Genomic DNA, 18,060 nt, shown 5'->3' on the forward strand with positions numbered 1-18,060 from the left:
CTCCCTCAATCTGACCTGATAGGGATCCCAAACACTCGAACAGTACTCAAGAATAGGTCGTATTAGTGTTTTATAAGTGGTCTCCTTTACAGATGAACCACATCTTCCCAAAATTCTACCAATGAACCGAAGACGACTATCCGCCTTCTCCACAACTGCCATTACATGCTTGTCCCACTTCATATAGCTCTGCAATGTTACGCCCAAATATTTAATCGACGTGACTGTGTCAAGCGCTACACTACTAATGGAGTATTCAAACATTACAGGATTGTTTTTCCTATTAATCTGCATTAATTTACATTTATCTATATTTAGAGTTAGCTGCCATTCTTTACACCAATCACAAATCTTGTCCAATGGTCATGTGGTTGATGGGACATTAGTGTTTAATGTTTCATTGTTTTTTTTTCCCTTTCAGGGGAAATGGAAGGACTGTTATAAATTTTTATTACCACTCATAAAATCCCCCTCTCCCACTGTTACCTTCCAACAATGAAATGACGCTTTGTGGATTCAACTCAGTCTCTAGCAGGTGTAGGACAAGTGTAATTTGTGTTGGTGTGGGTTGGGAGAATGGGTTTGCTGTGCAGGTTTGTCCTGGATGAGCTACCTTTCTCACCCTCTCCTGCCTTAACATTGTTCTCAGTACTTTATGATTTGTTAAAATTGCATTTGGTAATCATACTATTGTGACAGCATGAGTCACAACTTCCACTTAAGTATAATAAATAGTTACATATGTGCTCAAATAGATATTTTGTTAAGTGTAGCGAATACACACTCTGTAGCTGTTGTGTGTAATGTGATGCAGCGATGAGAGGAAGGGGCTTCGAGAGCAAGATGCGAAGACTCTGTCATTGGTGGCCATGGGGGCAACTTGCTAACTTCACACTACTGGTATATGAACTTGTTGCTCTCATGTTTGCCAACAACAGTGTCTCCACTTCTTGCTCTGAGTCCCTTCCTCACACTTTTGCTTGACATCACATCAAACAGCTACAGAGGGAGTATTGACTACATCATTAAAATTTAAAATAAGTCTTTGATCACACATGTGATTATTTATTATATTTAAGTGATAAGTGTGACTCATAATAAATGTGTTCTGTACAAATCAGTTTTATTCAACCTGTCATAAGTATACATATGTATTAAACATATTACTTAAAAAAACTGCCAGAGAACTTCATAATACTTTCAAAGTGAGTTAATTATATTCTCGTTGGGTGTGTAGTCTGATCATGATCATCTTGATACAATATTTATTTGTCCAGGTGAGAATTCTGGTTGCTGAATGTCATTAGAACTGATTCCAGACACAAATGGTAGCCGTTTTGAACATCACCCTGTTTTTATCTAAAATTAAAAAAAAAGAAAATGGTCTTTCACTTGTCAGGCAGAGGCAATACTGTGTAGTGATCTATCGTTTCTGCCCGTTTTCACCACTGGGATGCTGTACCCCCTCTTGATGTTATGGGACTGCAGCGATAGTTTATCTCACAGGTGCTCTGTTTCTCAGAGGTATATAAAAGGCATGGCAGGAATCAATTGTGGTGAGATTTATCATCTGAAGCCAGTGGCCAAAATAGACTGCTGAATATTGTGTCAAGATGACTGTGTGGTCTGGCTGCAGGCCTGACAAGGATATAATCAGTATATGAATTGTTCCTTATTTTTATCCTTCACTTGTCATTGTGGACTAGTCAATGTTGAAAGACATTTTTTCCATGTTGTCATCCTGAGCCAGCAGTAGAACAGGCAGTGTTGTGGCTTGATTAGGAGAAGTGGACTCCTATCCCATCTCCGATCTGAGAGGGAAACCATCATTGCCCTTGTAATTATTGATGGTAATAAACATTGTGAGGAAATGTTTGTTCTGTTCACAAAATTTATACACTGATATTGAGCAAGGATGTGATGACCATATACAGTGATATCTGTCAACAAAGTATTTGAAATATGTAGTTGTCCATATTATGCTTTTATGTATTTATAATTTAACTGGACTTTAATGAAACTGGTAGGTACTGGAGATTTTTCATGGGCCTGTGTGAATTATCCATCTTATTTGTACAACATTTACCCATAATATTAATTATATGTAGGGACATTTGAAAATTATCGTATTTTAGTAACAAAATTCCTAGATGTCATACATAACTTTGTTATATAAAAATATATTTTGTTTTCAGGTCATACAGATTGTGTTAGAGGTTTAGCTGTACACTCTGAAGCAAAGGTTCTTTCATGTTCCAATGATTCATGTGTAAAAATTTGGGATTTAGAGGAGATGTCATGCCTAGGAACATGGTATGGCCATGAGAACTATATTTACAGGTAAGTTTATTGTATAGCAGATGCAGTAGTTATATTGGCAATGGCAGTGTCAAGCTATGGTTATTGGTGCTGTTGTGTCTATGCCATCTATTTTGGCTCATGGGATGTGATTCCTAACCAGAATGTGTGTGTGTGTGTGTGTGTGTGTGTGTGTGTGTGTGTGTTTTCATACTTCATGTGGCTGTTCTTCAGTGTTCCTCCTGTGATATTCTCATTACACCTTCAAATATCAGCTCATGTTAGTTTATTTAATACATTAAACTCTACAATATCTGTGTTGCCATTTACCGTACATTGTATTCCAGTGACAGTTAATTGAATATTTTCTTTCAAAACATTATTACTTTGTCTCACTTGAGATTTTTGTATGTGGAATATCTGTAACAATTCCAACAGTATCAAAACTTTGGAATCAGCAAAGATAACCCATTCCCCTCAAACTGTGGACCTGTACGCGCGTGTGCGCGCACGCGTTTGTTTTCTATTCCAAAAGTTTCAGCTTCTTGATGATTGAACTTGTAGGTTATATGGGGGATACAGCATATGAAATTTAGTACACAGATCTGTGTTCTCTGGCAGCAACAATGGCTAACTCATCTGGGCATTGAGTTGAACTGTGCTTGGATGACAGAAATTTGTCATACTGTGCTGCTCGAACTCTGACAGAATTCATAAGTTTTAGTAACTTGTGAGTGATGGTGTGTCAGTACCCCACGACAAACAGATGTTTTCAATGAATGAGACATTGGGAGAACTTGGGTGACCAGGGCAACAGTTTAATACACTCCTTATTAATGTAGGTCATGGTAGCCCAGGCAGTATGTAGCCTTGTTGAAACATGTCATACAGAAAATTAAGATAGGTCACAACCACCTGCGGTAACGTGTCGGGTATGTGGTGGCAACTGTTCAGATTATCAGCTGTGCAAATAGTTGGTCATGTGGCACTCCCTATCACTGCACCAGGTACTGATCCCATACAATGACAACGAATGCAATCTGGTGATGCTCATTCTTCTTGGCACCTGCATGCACAAATACATCCATTATGATACTTTAGGCAGTACTGGTATTCCTTTCCATTTCTTTCCATTTACAGTCCTTCATTTCCTTGCTGGAGGAAGCACTGTCTTCTCAAGATGTGTAGACAATTTTCCTTTTTTATGTGCGATACCAAAGAGGCTTCTGTTTTCCCCAAATCCAACACTAATTCATTCTTCAACCTGTTTTCCCAGTACACACCCTCTAGATTCCTTCATACCCACATCTCCGGTGCCTTCAGACTTATTTCCTCACCTTTTCTTAATATCCAGATCTATGTTCCGTTTAAAACTATGCTACAGCCATAGCATTTGGCTAATCATTTTCTCAGGTTTTTGTTCATTGGCCTGTAAAATGATTTACTTTTTTTTATTGCTGAATGCTTTCTGAGCTGTTGCTATTCTTGAGCTCACACCAGTCATATTTTATGTACTCTGTTGTAATATTTCTCAGGAATTTGAATTTTGAAACCTACTGTATTGTGATTTTGGCCTTCTCTCTGTTTCTTCCCAGTATTATGCCTTTGGTCTGTTTTTTTACTTATTTTCATTCCAGATTCTTCATATTTGATATTTAGGTCTTCCTCTATTTCATGAAGCACATTCTTAGATTATGATCACAGCACCATGTCATCAAAGTATACTGCATTTACTTGAGTATAGTATAAGACAACCTTGAATGTAAGAGAAGCCCCCCCCCCTTCCCCTTTTTAAGAAGTTCCTTGACAAAAATTTATTTTTAACAGAATCTGACTACTCAAAATTACAAATCATGTTATTGACGTAAAGTATCTGCCAGAAAGTTAAAATGTACCTATTCTAAACTTATGCCATTTACTGATTGTCCTCATTTTGGTAATATTAGGAGAAATAAAATAAATAATTTGTATCAATTTTTGGACAATTTTTTTACCTGTTTTTCGTACTAATCCACTCCTCCTCCTCCTCCTCCTCCACCACCACCACCACCACCACCACCACCACCACCACCACCACCACAATTATGCACAACTGCGGAATATATATCTTCATTGTCAGAAATATTTGTATGTTTCTTCCAAATATGTTTCTATATTTGAGGTTGTCATTATGGTTAGACCTGAGAATACAGCTTTTTTTCTGAATATGTATTTGATTTTGCTTCTGTACTGATGTGAGAGTGTTACAATGTCTCTTGCTTCCAAACTTTTCACAAGTTTGCCGCTCTCTCATTAGCTGTGTAGAAGCAGCTGACACACCTCCTTTCATTCTCGTCATATGTTTTGGCGGCCATAAACAATATTGAAGCAAGAAACACATAAGTAAACCACTAGCCTCTACCTAGATTTAGTGTCTCCTGCAGAAATGAGTACTGTTGTTGAATATTTGTTGAATTTTAGTCAGTTTGATTCTGACTACAAATGGATTCAGGTAAACTGCAGTTTAAATGTGGTAGATATTCATAAAAAGCCAAAATACATGGTATAGATTCCCACGGTTGGCAACACAACATAATTTACTGCTCGCTTATCACTCCCCTCCCTGCAATCACCCTAGCTGCTGGTGTCACTACTCCCCTTCCAACCCTTCTGTAGTGCTGAGCTTAAGTAACTAAAAATGGATTTTGTGGTTGTAATTCATTCTCTGATCCAATTACAGTCAGTTTGATATGATTTATGTCCTGTGTTAGACATTTCATTGTGGATTAATTTTCCTTCCTGTTTCAACTGTATATCACCATCATGCTCTAAGGCTAATGTTTTTACCCTGTATTCTAATACATGAACACTTACTAATTCATTACGGTCTCTCGTAACCAAATAAAATATTGGTCTGGGTTCAGAATCAACTAGCGTTTCTTAAAGGACAACATTTCTATTTTTGAATGTTACTTAAAAAGCGGCATTAATGTTTCTGTACAGTATCCATACACGTATGAGAACACTTATTACAAACCTGTTCAAATACAACAAAAGTTTGTAAGATGATAGAATTTAATGCTATTTCCTCCTTTGTTTCACAAAATTGTCAATTTTTAATCAGAGCAATAGACTGTTGTAGTGGCTGGTTCATAGTTTCTCTTGTATCTCTTGCACTAGTGCCACGCAAGTCAGTGTCGTGTGATTTTTCAAGCAACATAAATTCTGTATCAAGCACTTTGACGTGTTTGGAAATATCGAGTGTGTTGGAATGCGAGTATTGTTTGCTGAGCCCTACCCTTCCATATTCTTAAAGATAAATCTGCATGTGACCTCAATAGCCAAAGCTTCATCTCTAAACATAAGATGACCCTGTTAAATCTAGGACTACCCCCTATATACTCTACTAATCAACATAACAATGTTGACTTCAGCAGTAATAGTTAAATCTGCAAATATGACCCTGTATTTTCAGAATCACAAATTTGGAAAAAACCTTGTCTTGTAATCGGGTAAATACGGCAAACCTCCCATTCTTTTGCCTCCTATACACATTCCTATCATTTCATCCATGCACTACCTGGTGGACATTAAATAGCATAGGTTAAAGGCTGCATCTCTGCCAGACTTTTATTTCTTTTCCATTAGTTCTCCCTTAACTTTTACTCTGGCTTTTGGCATAAGCTATAACTATTTAAGAACTTTTTCTCTCTAGTCGATGCCATGTTTCCATAGGATAAGCACCATTTTCTCCCACATTACTCTGTCAAAATCTTGCAAATCAATAATGACAACATAAGTATGCCCGTTCTTTTCATTGTACCTCTGTCTTAGAATATACCATCTCCTGTGCCCACCACTATTCTGAAATCACCAATAAACCCTCGATTCTTAAAGTGTTGAACTCCCATGTGTAAAACAGCTTCAGCTGTGTCATTACTTTACAAATGCATTTTTATGTTAAATACTTGCCTTCAAGCATGTGAGTGAGTAGTAGTTTAAGAAAGGTTTGAACTTATGCTTAAAGTTTGTTGGAAGTCTGCAGGTGCTCTCAGTGTGAAACACTGAATGAATGTAAACTGAGTAATTTGCACACCATTTTAAGGAAAACCTAGTTTTTCATACATATCAGTGGTTGAGATCATATCTCCTGAACTGCATGTTGTACAATATCATTTTGCAGGTACATTCAGTGGTATATGTGAATACTGTCTTGAAAACTGTGTTGTGAATAGAGTTAGTAGTAAAGAGGTAATAAATTAAAACATCATGTCTTATGCTGAAGTTTGAATGCAAGAACAGCGCAAATGTAATAAGTGATCAACTTTTCTCCTTTCATCATTTTGTGGGGGTATCAGTGAGAAATATTTTCTTAAAGTTTTGAAATTATGTGTAAAGTTTGTTGGGAATCAGTAATTGCTCTCATTCTCAAACACAGAATGAAGTAAGTCCATGTATTTGTGCACTGTCAGTTCTGCTGCCTCAAGACACACAACTTCTAACTGAAATGCTTTTCGTACTATGTTAAACTTTCAACATAAGATTAATGAGTAGATTATGACAGCATTTAAAAATTTTAAATTCGATCAATAACTAACCGAAATGTTGAAATATTTGTTGCCACTTCACTGCAATTGGTACTAAGTTCTGGGATAGCCTTTTAGTAATATAGATGCTGCTCTTCTGTAATGGTTCTGTTCAGCTTGCTGTATATAAATCAGTTCATCACTCTCTGTAAAACAGTAGTGCGTTACACTTATTAAAAAGTCTCTACCATGATTGATTCCAAGAAGTTAGACCACTCTGTCATTGAGTATTATCCATGTAAACTTTTTAAAACTTGTTAGAAACTGGACCATCTGTGTAGCCTTTCCATTTTTATTCTCCTTAAGTCACTGCCAATTGATTCTTTAGACTGTTGAAGTCCTTCTTTTGTTCATTCACTATAGTTTTTACTTTCAGTTCAGGTTGTTCTGTTTTCTGTCTAATTCCCCCCGCACCCATAAAACTACTCAATGTATTCCTTGCACCTTACCTGTACTGTGTGAGTCATTCACCATCCGGAGTCTATCTGTGCCAGTCTTTCATCCCTCTTTCTTACACATAAACCTGATTGCATCTGTATTCATTCAGTATTACCTGTTGTCTCTCTAACCGTTCAATAGCATTATGTTACGCCTTGATCTACTTGTGTGTGGCTCTAGCTGTCTTCCTTCTTACTAAATTATTAAAAATTGTTGAGTATTCTTTTTCCCTTTCCTGTACTTACATTTTACCAATTCCTTCTTTTCTCTGTATTATAGGCAATTTCATGTGATAGCCTCTCTTTCCTTTTTCTCTCACTGCAGTACTTGTCTCATTGTCTCATTTAAATTATGTTGAAAGTTCTCCTGTCTATATTGTTACCTCACTTATTCTCCCTGAATTTTCCTACAAAAGAGTCTTCTACTTTCTTAAAGTGTTCTTTATTTCTATAAATGTTTCAAAATTTAGTATGTATCTTTTCAAACCCTTTGCAAACTCTCTGTCAAGTAGATTGTGATCTGAGTAGCTATCTGCTCCTGAGTAAACTTTTGAATTTCTGATTTGTATACCTTTATTGGATTAACAGATAGCCAATTTGGTAATGTTTTATGGTTTAACCAAGGTAGTCCGTTTCTGGAGATTGAGGTGAAATTTTCCCTTTGGATTCTTATTCAAAGGTCCATACCGTGTGTGTGTGTGTGTGTGGAAACAGTACTTAGGGAAACAGTACTTTTGTAACTTTCCACTTATGTCAATACAGGCAGAAAGTATGTCCAGTCAGGCTGAGCTACCCACCCTGGGTTAGACACTGTTTGAAGCCACCCATCATCTGTTAGGTGCTGTTATCCTCTGAGCAGTTGTCCTCTCTCCGAGGAGCTCTCTGGGGTGAACTCGTTGTGCCAGGAGTGAGATTGCACACCTTTTAATAGAGCTGCCTCTTGGACAGTTGCCATCATACTGCTGCCCACCTTCTGTGTTACATATGTATTTGAGCTATTCAGTATAATCATGGGCATGGGTTCCACATTGTACCCTGTGGAACTGGGTCTCTGCCTAAACTTAGCCATCCTATCACTCCAACCTTCAGGAGTGTGATGTGCCCTCCCCCATAATTTGGAAGCATCAGACAGCCATTACTCAAGTGGAGTAAGAGGGAAGGTGACACATCACCCTTGAGCTAGGTTAACGATTGTTTGTGACACCACAACTGAATGTTGACAGGAGTAATTATTTAAAACTTGGTAAATCAGAATATTTTCTTGTGGAATGCTGGTTAGGTCTGCTTTAGTTTTTAAATGTGTGGGAATGTTGTGGCAGGTTACTGTATGATATGCAACATTCAATAAGATGCCTAATTTCAGGTGCTACCATGCAACAGGATTATTCCATCAGATAGCATTTGGACAGCCCAAGGGCAATCAATAGAAACAGCCAACATCTCCCCTGCCAAAGAAATCCAAAGCTGTGTACACAGGTTACAGTAAAGTCATGATGACCACCTCCTTCGGCTACAGGAGCCCTCAACTCATTGAGTTTCTTGAGTGTGGAACGACAGTCATTGCACATCACTGTGATGTGCCATAAAGTCAAAACACCCAGGAATGCTGTTGGACAGAAACATCCTGTTGCATGATAATGCTGGCTCCCACACTGCGAACTGGACGAAGGATAGGCTTCAGCGATTTGGTTGGGAAACACTAAAACATCCTCCGTACTGCCTGGACCATTCAGAGTGCTATTTTCACATCTTTGACAACCTGAAGACAGATGTATGGGCATTGGTTTCAGCTGGACAGGGAAGTGCAAGAGTGGGTGCAGTTTAGGATCTGTCAGCGGCTGACTGTGTTCTAAGAAACAGGAATTGGTCATCTTGTCTTCCTGTGGGATAAATGTCTTAATGCCTGTGGTGACTACTTTTGTGTAGAATCAGTCCATGGTCACATTGTGCCCGATGTTTGGTTTCCATTTGCCTACCCCTCATGGATAAAGCAGAAAATAGCTGTCACAAACTTGGTGCTGATAGCTGTCCTGTAACTCGAATTGATTACAGATTACTCGTGCTCATAAATTTGTAAATACTACCATTCTTGATGGATGTGCACGAGGGATTCAAATCTATGATATGATGTTAATCTGAACATTATTCCTTCATGTACTGATATGTTTTTATCCTTTAATTTCAGTGTTGCCTTGTTTTCGTACGGCGAGAACATATTTATGTCCTGTGGTGAAGACGCATGCCTTAAATTATGGGATGAAGATGATTGTCTTCAGACAATTAATCTACCTTGTCAGAGTGCATGGTGTGCAACTTCCTTGCCAAATGGGGACATCGCTGTTGGTTTGAGGTGAGGAAAATTTTGCATTAATACATTCTCTGAAAATGTAGTAAGTGTGATACAAAAAATACTGCTGTATGTTTCTGTTTATTGATTCTAACGTATTCCACGCCCCCCCCCCCCCAAAAAGGGGGGGGGGGGGAAGACGGTCATGTGTCGCTACGAGATATGCTCTTGATACTTGATCACAGTGTACAGTTCAGTCAACATTTACCAACCAGGAAATTACAACAGCAATGCACAAATTTATTTTTAGGAAACTAAGTTTTGTTTTCGTGTCAGCTGGGGAAATAAATGAACACCTGGAAATGTCTAATAGCTCACTGCTGTTGTTTCACTGAAAACTCTACCACAAGGTACTGGTGGTGCCTGGAGTAGGTAATAACTCTGACAGTACTTCTGACTGATAGCTGGGCAGGGGTCATTGCTGTGTGATAGTGTTGGTGTTGTTGTATGTGGCCCTGACAGGAGTGTAGTAGGTTTTTCAATGTGCTTGCCCCCACAGAAAATCATTACGTGTAGTATGCATAAAAGTTATTATACGAGAAGTTGGACAAAGACTATCTCTGCATACAGGCTCTGAAAGCAACTGTGTAGTGCATGGGGGGGGGGTTACATACCAGAAAAAGTTACTGCTTGTCCTATTTCCTTTACTTACAGAGTGAGATGAAAAATTGCATATATATCTTGGTATGCACTGTAATCTCTCTTACTTTAATGATCCCTGTGTGTTCCCATTCATGTTTCCTGTTTAACCTGTATAATCTATATAGGCTGGTTACATCAAGACATTTATGCTCCCCAGTCAGCACCCAGAGAACAAAAGCAGATTTACTTTCTAGATTTTGACACTAAACTGCTGAAGCATTTGTAACAAAGCCACTGAATTTACAGCCTTTGAATAAAGATGTCATATTCAAATTCTACCCTGATGCTGAGAGCTGGATTAAACGGAAGTAGAAAGTTCCAAAAAACTATGTAAGTGTGGAACTTCTATCGAAAAGATAAAGTAGATGTTTTAGAAGGGATAGTGTTCATTTGTACCAACAAAAATATTATACCTTATAAAAGCTGAAATTTTGTCTGACTGTGAAGCTTTCTGGGCGTGAGTAAAAGGCATAGACGAACTCAAATTAATTATCGAATGTTCATACTAACTAAAGAAAGTCTTTGCTGAGTAGCACAGAAGTACGTTGATCAGTGAATAGTAGTTTAGAGAGATTTTAAACTACCAGGTACAGTCTGTCAGTAAACTGAAGAGCGAGCGAGCCCCCACTCTGCGAGCCCAGCTACGTCACAAGGTGCTTCTACAGGCTGTTCCACAACATAGTACCGGCCCTGCCACTGTCACTGTGTGCGCTTTAAATCTGTGGCGACGCCATGAACACACACATCTCAGCTGCGTTCATTTTTAGACAAATGTATTAAGACCATAAGGAATACAAAAAAACGATACCTTCTTCCGAAACACAACATTATAGAGTAAATAATATTAATATAAGAATGGAAGTCAGGATTGTACTACAAACATAGAACCGAATGCCTGTTCATGTGAATGTATTGTATGTTCCTCTATTGCTATTCATTAAACGAACCCCATGTAATGCAATCGATTTGTAGAATTTGAAGCTTGTTCTTACTTTGCGTTTCTACTAAAAGGTAGAAGTTTTCTTTGAGGGACTGCATTGAAACTTAAGAATTTTTGCAACACGAAGAGTGTTTAAAAAGTAAGCAGAAATTTATTATTTTGCGTGTTCTATTAGTCCGATTTGCACTACTTTTTGTCACTGTCTTCGTAAACATGTCTCAAAACTGTGTGTACAGTGTTATGCATATTGGGTATTTACTCTGTTGTTAGCTGTCAAAAAGGTTACATGTGTTTTGGTAGCATCAGCGATTATTTGTTTTGTATAAAAATAGCTTAGAGAATCTGTGTTAAATTTTGTTATAGGAATTGAATTAAGTGTGTGAAATTTTTACAGATGTTAAATATTGCTTTTGGTGAGCCTGTTATAAGTGAACCAAGGGAATACAAGTGGTATCAACATTTCAAAGCAGGCCTTAAAGGACAGCGGTTTTACAAGCATGGATGAGATTAAAAATGCACAGTTAAGAGACCTATAAACTACCCCGAAGAAACAGTTCCTAAAGAATTTCGGGAATTGGAAAAAGCACTGTCACAAGTATATAGTATGTAATGGGGAATATTTTAAAGAGGATAGAATTGCTGTAAATTAACAAATAAATTTCTTACAAAAAAATCAAAATTAATACGTGAATGCATCTCGTATGTCAAGCTTTTTGCTTAAAAAGTCCAGAATCAATGTACATGCTTCAAAAAAATTTCAGCAGTGTTTAGAATAGCTATTGCACACAAATTTCAGGCATTATGTCTCAGATTCAGGTGAATAATGGCCGAGCTAGAGATTTAGTGTTTCATAAGCATCAAAGGTTTTATGTGATTTTGAAACTGTCTATAACGATCGGTTTGCTCCCAGGATTATTAGTGTTCCTTCGTGGCAATTCCACTAAACCACGCGACTTATTTTCGCATTCCTTCCTTATGCGTCCTACTGGAGGAGGAGGAGGAGGAGGAGGAGGAGGCTGAGCTGGATCAGAATGCACCTTCTGCCAGGATAGTGGCACCTCCTTCAGCAAGGTCCAGACAGGCACATGGGGGCAGGGGTTTGTTAGTTATTGGGAGCTCCAGTGTTAGGTGGGTCATGGATCTCCTCAGGAACATAGTGGCTAGGGTGGGGAAGGAGTCAAACGTTCACTCAGTGTGCTTGCCGGAGGCCTTGTCCGGGATGTGAAAGAGGCTCCTCCAGCGGCTATTGAGTGTGCAGGGTGCAGCCAGCTGCAGATTGTTGCATATGTTGTCACCAATGATGCCTGTCGTCGGGGTTCTGAGGGAATCCTTGGGTCCTTTCAACAGCTGGCTAAATTGGTGGAGGTGGCCTCCATCTCTCGAGGAGTGGAAGCCAAACCGACGATCTGCAGCGTGCCCAGGTGGACTGGGGTCCTCTGGTTTGGAGTCGAGTGGAGAATCTAAACCAGAGGCTACGTCGACTCTGTGATGAAAATGGTTGTAGATTCCTCAACCTATGCTATGGGGTGGAAGGTTGTAGGACGCCCCTTGATAGATCAGGGGTGCTCTACACACAGGAAGCAACTACATGGATAGCACAGTACTTGCGGTCTGCACATGGAGGTTTCTTAGATTAGGTTCCTCCCCTTAGGAAACAAACCGTTAGCCTGAAAAATTACAAGTTTCTGACACTGATGTGGGTGTGCCAACTTTAAAAATTGTTAGTTTGCCTAAACAGGTCATGACAAAGGATTTAAATATGCTAAACCTCATGTTAGTAAATTATCGAAGTGTCTGTAGCAAGATCCCCGAGTTACTGTCTGAAATAAACAGCAATGTTGAAACCAGACATAAATAGCAGTGAAATTTAACTCGGCTTGGACAATGTTTAGGAAGGATAGGACTGATGCTATGGGAGGTAGTGTGTTCATTGCAGTTAAAAGCTGTTTAAATGCAGTTGAGATCGATACTGGGTCGGACTGTGAAATAGTCTGGATAAAGCTGTCAATCAGACAAGGATTGACCATTGTATTAGGATGTTTTTATAGACCACCAGCATCCGCAACAAACGTCCCAGAACATTTCAGGGAAAGTCTTGAGTACATAGTAATTAAATATCCAAATTATCCATTGGTGTTAGGTGGAGACTTTAATATGGCATCCATTGACTGGGAAAATTACACGTTTATCACAGGGGGCAGAAGCAAAGACTCAGGTAAAGTTATTCCAGGAGCGCTCTCAACGCACAACCTTGAGCAATTGGTTAGAAAATCAACTCGAGATGGGAACATATTAGATATCTTGTTGATAAACAGCGTGATCTTTTTGAGGAAGCTTATCTAGGAGGAGGTCTTAGCGACTGTAATGTTTTTGTGGCTTCTATGTCAGTGGAAGTTGGGGGGGGGGGGGGGGGGGGGGAGAACTCTACGCTCCTTTTTTCTTGTTTGGTAAAGCAAATAAATGTCATTAATGAATATCTTCGTAGTCAGCTCCAAGCATTCATTGTGGAACACAAAGATATTGAGCATCTTTTGTTGGAATTTAAATGTATTGTCCACCACGTCCTAGAGAAGTATGTGCCTAGCAAAAATATAGGGGAGGGAAAGGTTCCACCCTGATGCAACAAACATATTACAAAGTTGCTGAGAAAGCAGAGAATTTTGCACAGTCGTTTCAAACGTAGTCACTGCCCTGCTGACAGAAATGATGCCAAATGAAAGCAGCTGTCAAAAGGTCAATGAGAGAGTCTTTTAACGAATTTTAAAGCAATATTTTATCCGCAGATTCTAAAAATACCCCAAAAAATTTTGGTTGTATGTAAAATCTATGAACGCTACAAATAATTCAATACCTTCTCTTGCTGACTGTACGGCTAATGTAACAGATGGTGAGAAACAGAAGGCTGAAATTCTAAACCTAGCTTTCAAAAACTCATTTTCGTTAGAGGACTGCACCACCATTCCCCCTTTAAATTATGGAACTAACCCAAGGATGGCTGCCATAGTGGTTAGTGTATCTGGGATTGTAAACCAGTTAAAATCCTTAAACGCTAGGAAGGCATCTGGCGCAGATGGTATCCCCGTAAGATTATACACGCCTGGAAATTGAAATAAGAACACCGTGAATTCATTGTCCCAGGAAGAGGAAACTTTATTGACACATTCCTGGGGTCAGATACATCACATGATCACACTGACAGAACCACAGGCACATTGACACAGGCAACAGAGCATGCACAATGTCGGTACTAGTACATTGTATATCCACCTTTCGCAGCAATGCAGGCTGCTATTCTCCCATGGAGACGATCGTAGAGATGCTGGATGTAGTCCTGTGGAATGGCTTGCCATGCCATTTCCACCTGGCGCCTCAGTTGGACCAGCGTTCGTGCTGGACGTGCAGACCGCGTGAGACGACGCTTCATCCAGTCCCAAACGTGCTCAATGGGGGACAGATCTGGAGATCTTGCTGGCCAGGGTAGTTGACTTACACCTTCTAGAGCACGTTGGGTGGCACGGGATACATGCGGACGTGCATTGTCCTGTTAGAACAGCAAGTTCCCTTGCTGGTCTAGGAATGGTAGAACGATGGGTTCGATGACGGTTTGGATGTACCGTGCACTATTCAGTGTCCCCTCGACGATCACCAGAGGTGTACGGCCAGTGTAGGAGATCGCTCCCCACACCATGATGCCGGGTGTTGGCCCTGTGTGCCTCGGTCGTATGCAGTCCTGATTGTGGCGCTCACCTGCACAGCGCCAAACACGCATACGACCATCATTGGCACCAAGGCAGAAGCGACTCTCATCGCTGAAGACGACACGTCTCCACTCGTCCCTCCATTCACGCCTGTCGCGACACCACTGGAGGCGGGCTGCATGATGTTGGGGCATGAGTGGAAGACGGCCTAACGGTGTGCGGGACCGTAGCCCAGCTTCATGGAGACGGTTGCGAATGGTCCTCGCCGAAACCCCAGGAGCTACAGTGTCCCTAATTTGCTGGGAAGTGGCGGTGCGGTCCCCTACGGCACTGCGTAGGATCCTACGGTCTTGGCGTGCATCCGTGCGTCGCTGGGGTCCGGTCCCAGGTCGACGGGCACGTGCACCTTCCGCCGACCACTGGCGACAACATCGATGTACTGTGGAGACCTCATGCACCACGTGTTGAGCAATTCGGCGGTACATCCATCCGGCCTCCCACATGCCCACTATACGCCCTCGCTCAAAGTCCGTCCACTGCACATACGGTTCACGTCCACGCTGTCGCGGCATGCTACCAGTGTTAAAGACTGCGATGGAGCTCCGTATGCCACGGCAAACTGGCTGACACTGACGGCGGCTGTGCACAAATGCTGCGCAGCTAGCGCCATTTGACGGCCAACACCGCGGTTCCTGGTGTGTCCGCTGTGCCGTGCGTGTGATCATTGCTTGTACAGCCCTCTCGCAGTGTCCGGAGCAAGTATGGTGGGTCTGACACACCGGTGTCAATGTGTTCTTTTTTCCATTTCCAGGAGTGTATTTTGACTATGCTACAAATATAGCACCATTCTTATGCGTCATCTATCTGACATAATTGGAACAGTGGAAAGTTCCATGGGACTGGAAGAAGGCCCAGGTCATAGCAATCTATAAAAATGGTAGAAATTCGGATGCTCATAATTACTGGCCAATTTCACTGACATCAATTTGTTGTAGAATCAGGGAATATGTTTTGTGTTCAGACATAATGACCTTTCTAGACTCTGAGAAGTTCATCTGCAGAAACCAGCACGGTTTTAGGAAACGGCAGTCATGTGAGACACAGCTCGCCCTCTTTGTGTATGATATACAACAGGCTCTAGATGCCGGATCCCAGGTTGATGCCACATTTCTCGACTTTTGAAAGGTGTTAGACTCAGTTCCGCACTGTTGCTTGGTCCAAAAAGTGTGCGCTTACGGTCTGTCCGATGACGTATGCGGTTGGGTAGAAAGTTTCCTAACAGACAGAGCAGTATGTCGTCCTGAATGGGGTGACTTCAACAGAAACAAGTGTAACTTCAGGTGTCCCCAGGGCAGCGTAATAGGTCCGTTGATTTTTAAGATTTACATAAACAATCTGGTTGATGGTATTGACAGTGGCATTTGACCGTTTGCCGATGATGCTGTAGTATACAGGAACGTAGTATCACACGAAAGATGTGAACAACTCACTGAGGGTTTGCAGAAAATAAATGTGTGGTGTAATGACAAGAAGTTCTCTCTCAATATTAGTAAGTGTAACCTATTGTGTATAACAAGGTGAAAATCCCTATTAATGTAGGAGTACATAATAAAAGCCCAGTCTTTGGAAGCAGTAACATCTGTCAAGTAACTGGGTGTGACTATTCAAAATGATCTCAAATGCAATGATCAGATTACACAAGTAACGGGTAAGGCGAACTCTAGATTGCGGTTTATTGGGAGAATCCTGAAGCGATGAGGTCCTTCAACAAAGGAAATAGCTTACAATACGTTAGTTGATCCAGTCTTGAAGTATAGTTCGTCTGTATGGGGCCCTTACCAGTTGGGCCTCATTCAAGAGATTGAAAAGGTCCAAAGAAGAGTGGCAAGATTTGAGACTGGTACATTAGCCATTGCGAGAGCGTTACAAATTTCATAGAAAGTTTGTCGTGGGATACACTTGCAGATAAACGATGCGCTAAACAGAAGGGGCTGCTCATTAAATTCCAAAATCTGATCTTTGCCAAGTATGTAGAGCATATATTATTACCACCAACTTTCTAATTGTGCACTGAACACTATTCAAAGATAAGGGAAATTAGAGATCGTACTGAGGCGTTGAGACAGTCATTTTTCCCTTGTGCGATCCACATGTGGAACAGGGGGGGGGGGGGGGGGGAATAATAGTTTGGCGCCAATTGTGCCCTCCATCACACACTGCTTGGTGGCTAGTGGAGTATGTATGTAGATATATAAAGCGTACAGGCCGACTTCGCCTGTTGACTGACAGAGTGCTGACAGTTGAAGAGGGTCGTAATGTGTAATAGGCAGACATCTATCCAGACCATCACACAGGAATTCCAAACTGCATCAGGATCCACTGCCAGTACTAGGACAGTCAGGTGGGAGGTGAGATTACATGGTCAAGCGGCTGCTCATATGCCACGCATCATGTCGGTAAATGCCAAATGACACCTCCCTTGCTGTAAGGAGCATAAACATAGGACGATTGAACAGTGGAAAAACGTTGTGTGGAGTGACGAATCACAGTACACAATGTGGTGATCCGATGTCATGGTGTGAGTATGGTAGATGCCCGGTGAACATCGTCTACCATTTTGTGTGTGTGTGTGTGTGTGTGTGTGTGTGTGTGTGTGTGTGTGTGTGTGGTGCTAACAGTAAATTCAGAGGAGGTGGTGTTATGGTGTGGTAGTGTTTTTCATGGACAGGGCTTGCACCCCTTGTTGTTTCACATGGCACTACCACAGCACAGGCCTACATTGATGTTTTAAGCACCTTCTTGCTTCCGAGCACTTATTGATAATGTACGGACTGTAGCGGAGTGGTTACACAACAATGACATCGCTGTAATGGACTGGCCTGCACAGAGCTCTGACCTGAATCCTATAGAACACCTTTGGGATGTTTTGGAACGCCAACTTTTTGTCAGGCCTCACCGACTGACATCGATATGTCTCGTCAGTGCAGCACTCCGCGAAGAATGGGCTGCCATGCCCCAAGAAACACTCCAGCACCTGATTGAACGTATGCCTGCAAGAGTGGAAGCTGTCATTAAGGCTAAGAGTGGGCGAACACCATATTGAATTCCAGCATTACTGATGGAGGGCGCCACA

The 18,060-nt window shown here is 40.9% G+C and overlaps 1 protein-coding gene across 1 annotated transcript in view; it reads left to right on the top strand.

The window, feature by feature from the left end:
* The window catches only part of LOC126299497 (phospholipase A-2-activating protein), a 114,222-nt gene that overhangs the window by 23,499 nt on the left and 72,663 nt on the right, over positions 1 to 18,060 (top strand). The window contains exons 4-5 of the mRNA XM_049991442.1: positions 2,196 to 2,340; positions 9,486 to 9,650. Of these exons, the coding sequence (XP_049847399.1) occupies positions 2,196 to 2,340; positions 9,486 to 9,650 (310 nt within the window). The remainder of the gene's footprint in view (positions 1 to 2,195; positions 2,341 to 9,485; positions 9,651 to 18,060) is intronic.

Source organism: Schistocerca gregaria, chromosome X, assembly GCF_023897955.1.
Source record: "Schistocerca gregaria isolate iqSchGreg1 chromosome X, iqSchGreg1.2, whole genome shotgun sequence".
Lineage (NCBI taxonomy): Eukaryota > Metazoa > Arthropoda > Insecta > Orthoptera > Acrididae > Schistocerca > Schistocerca gregaria.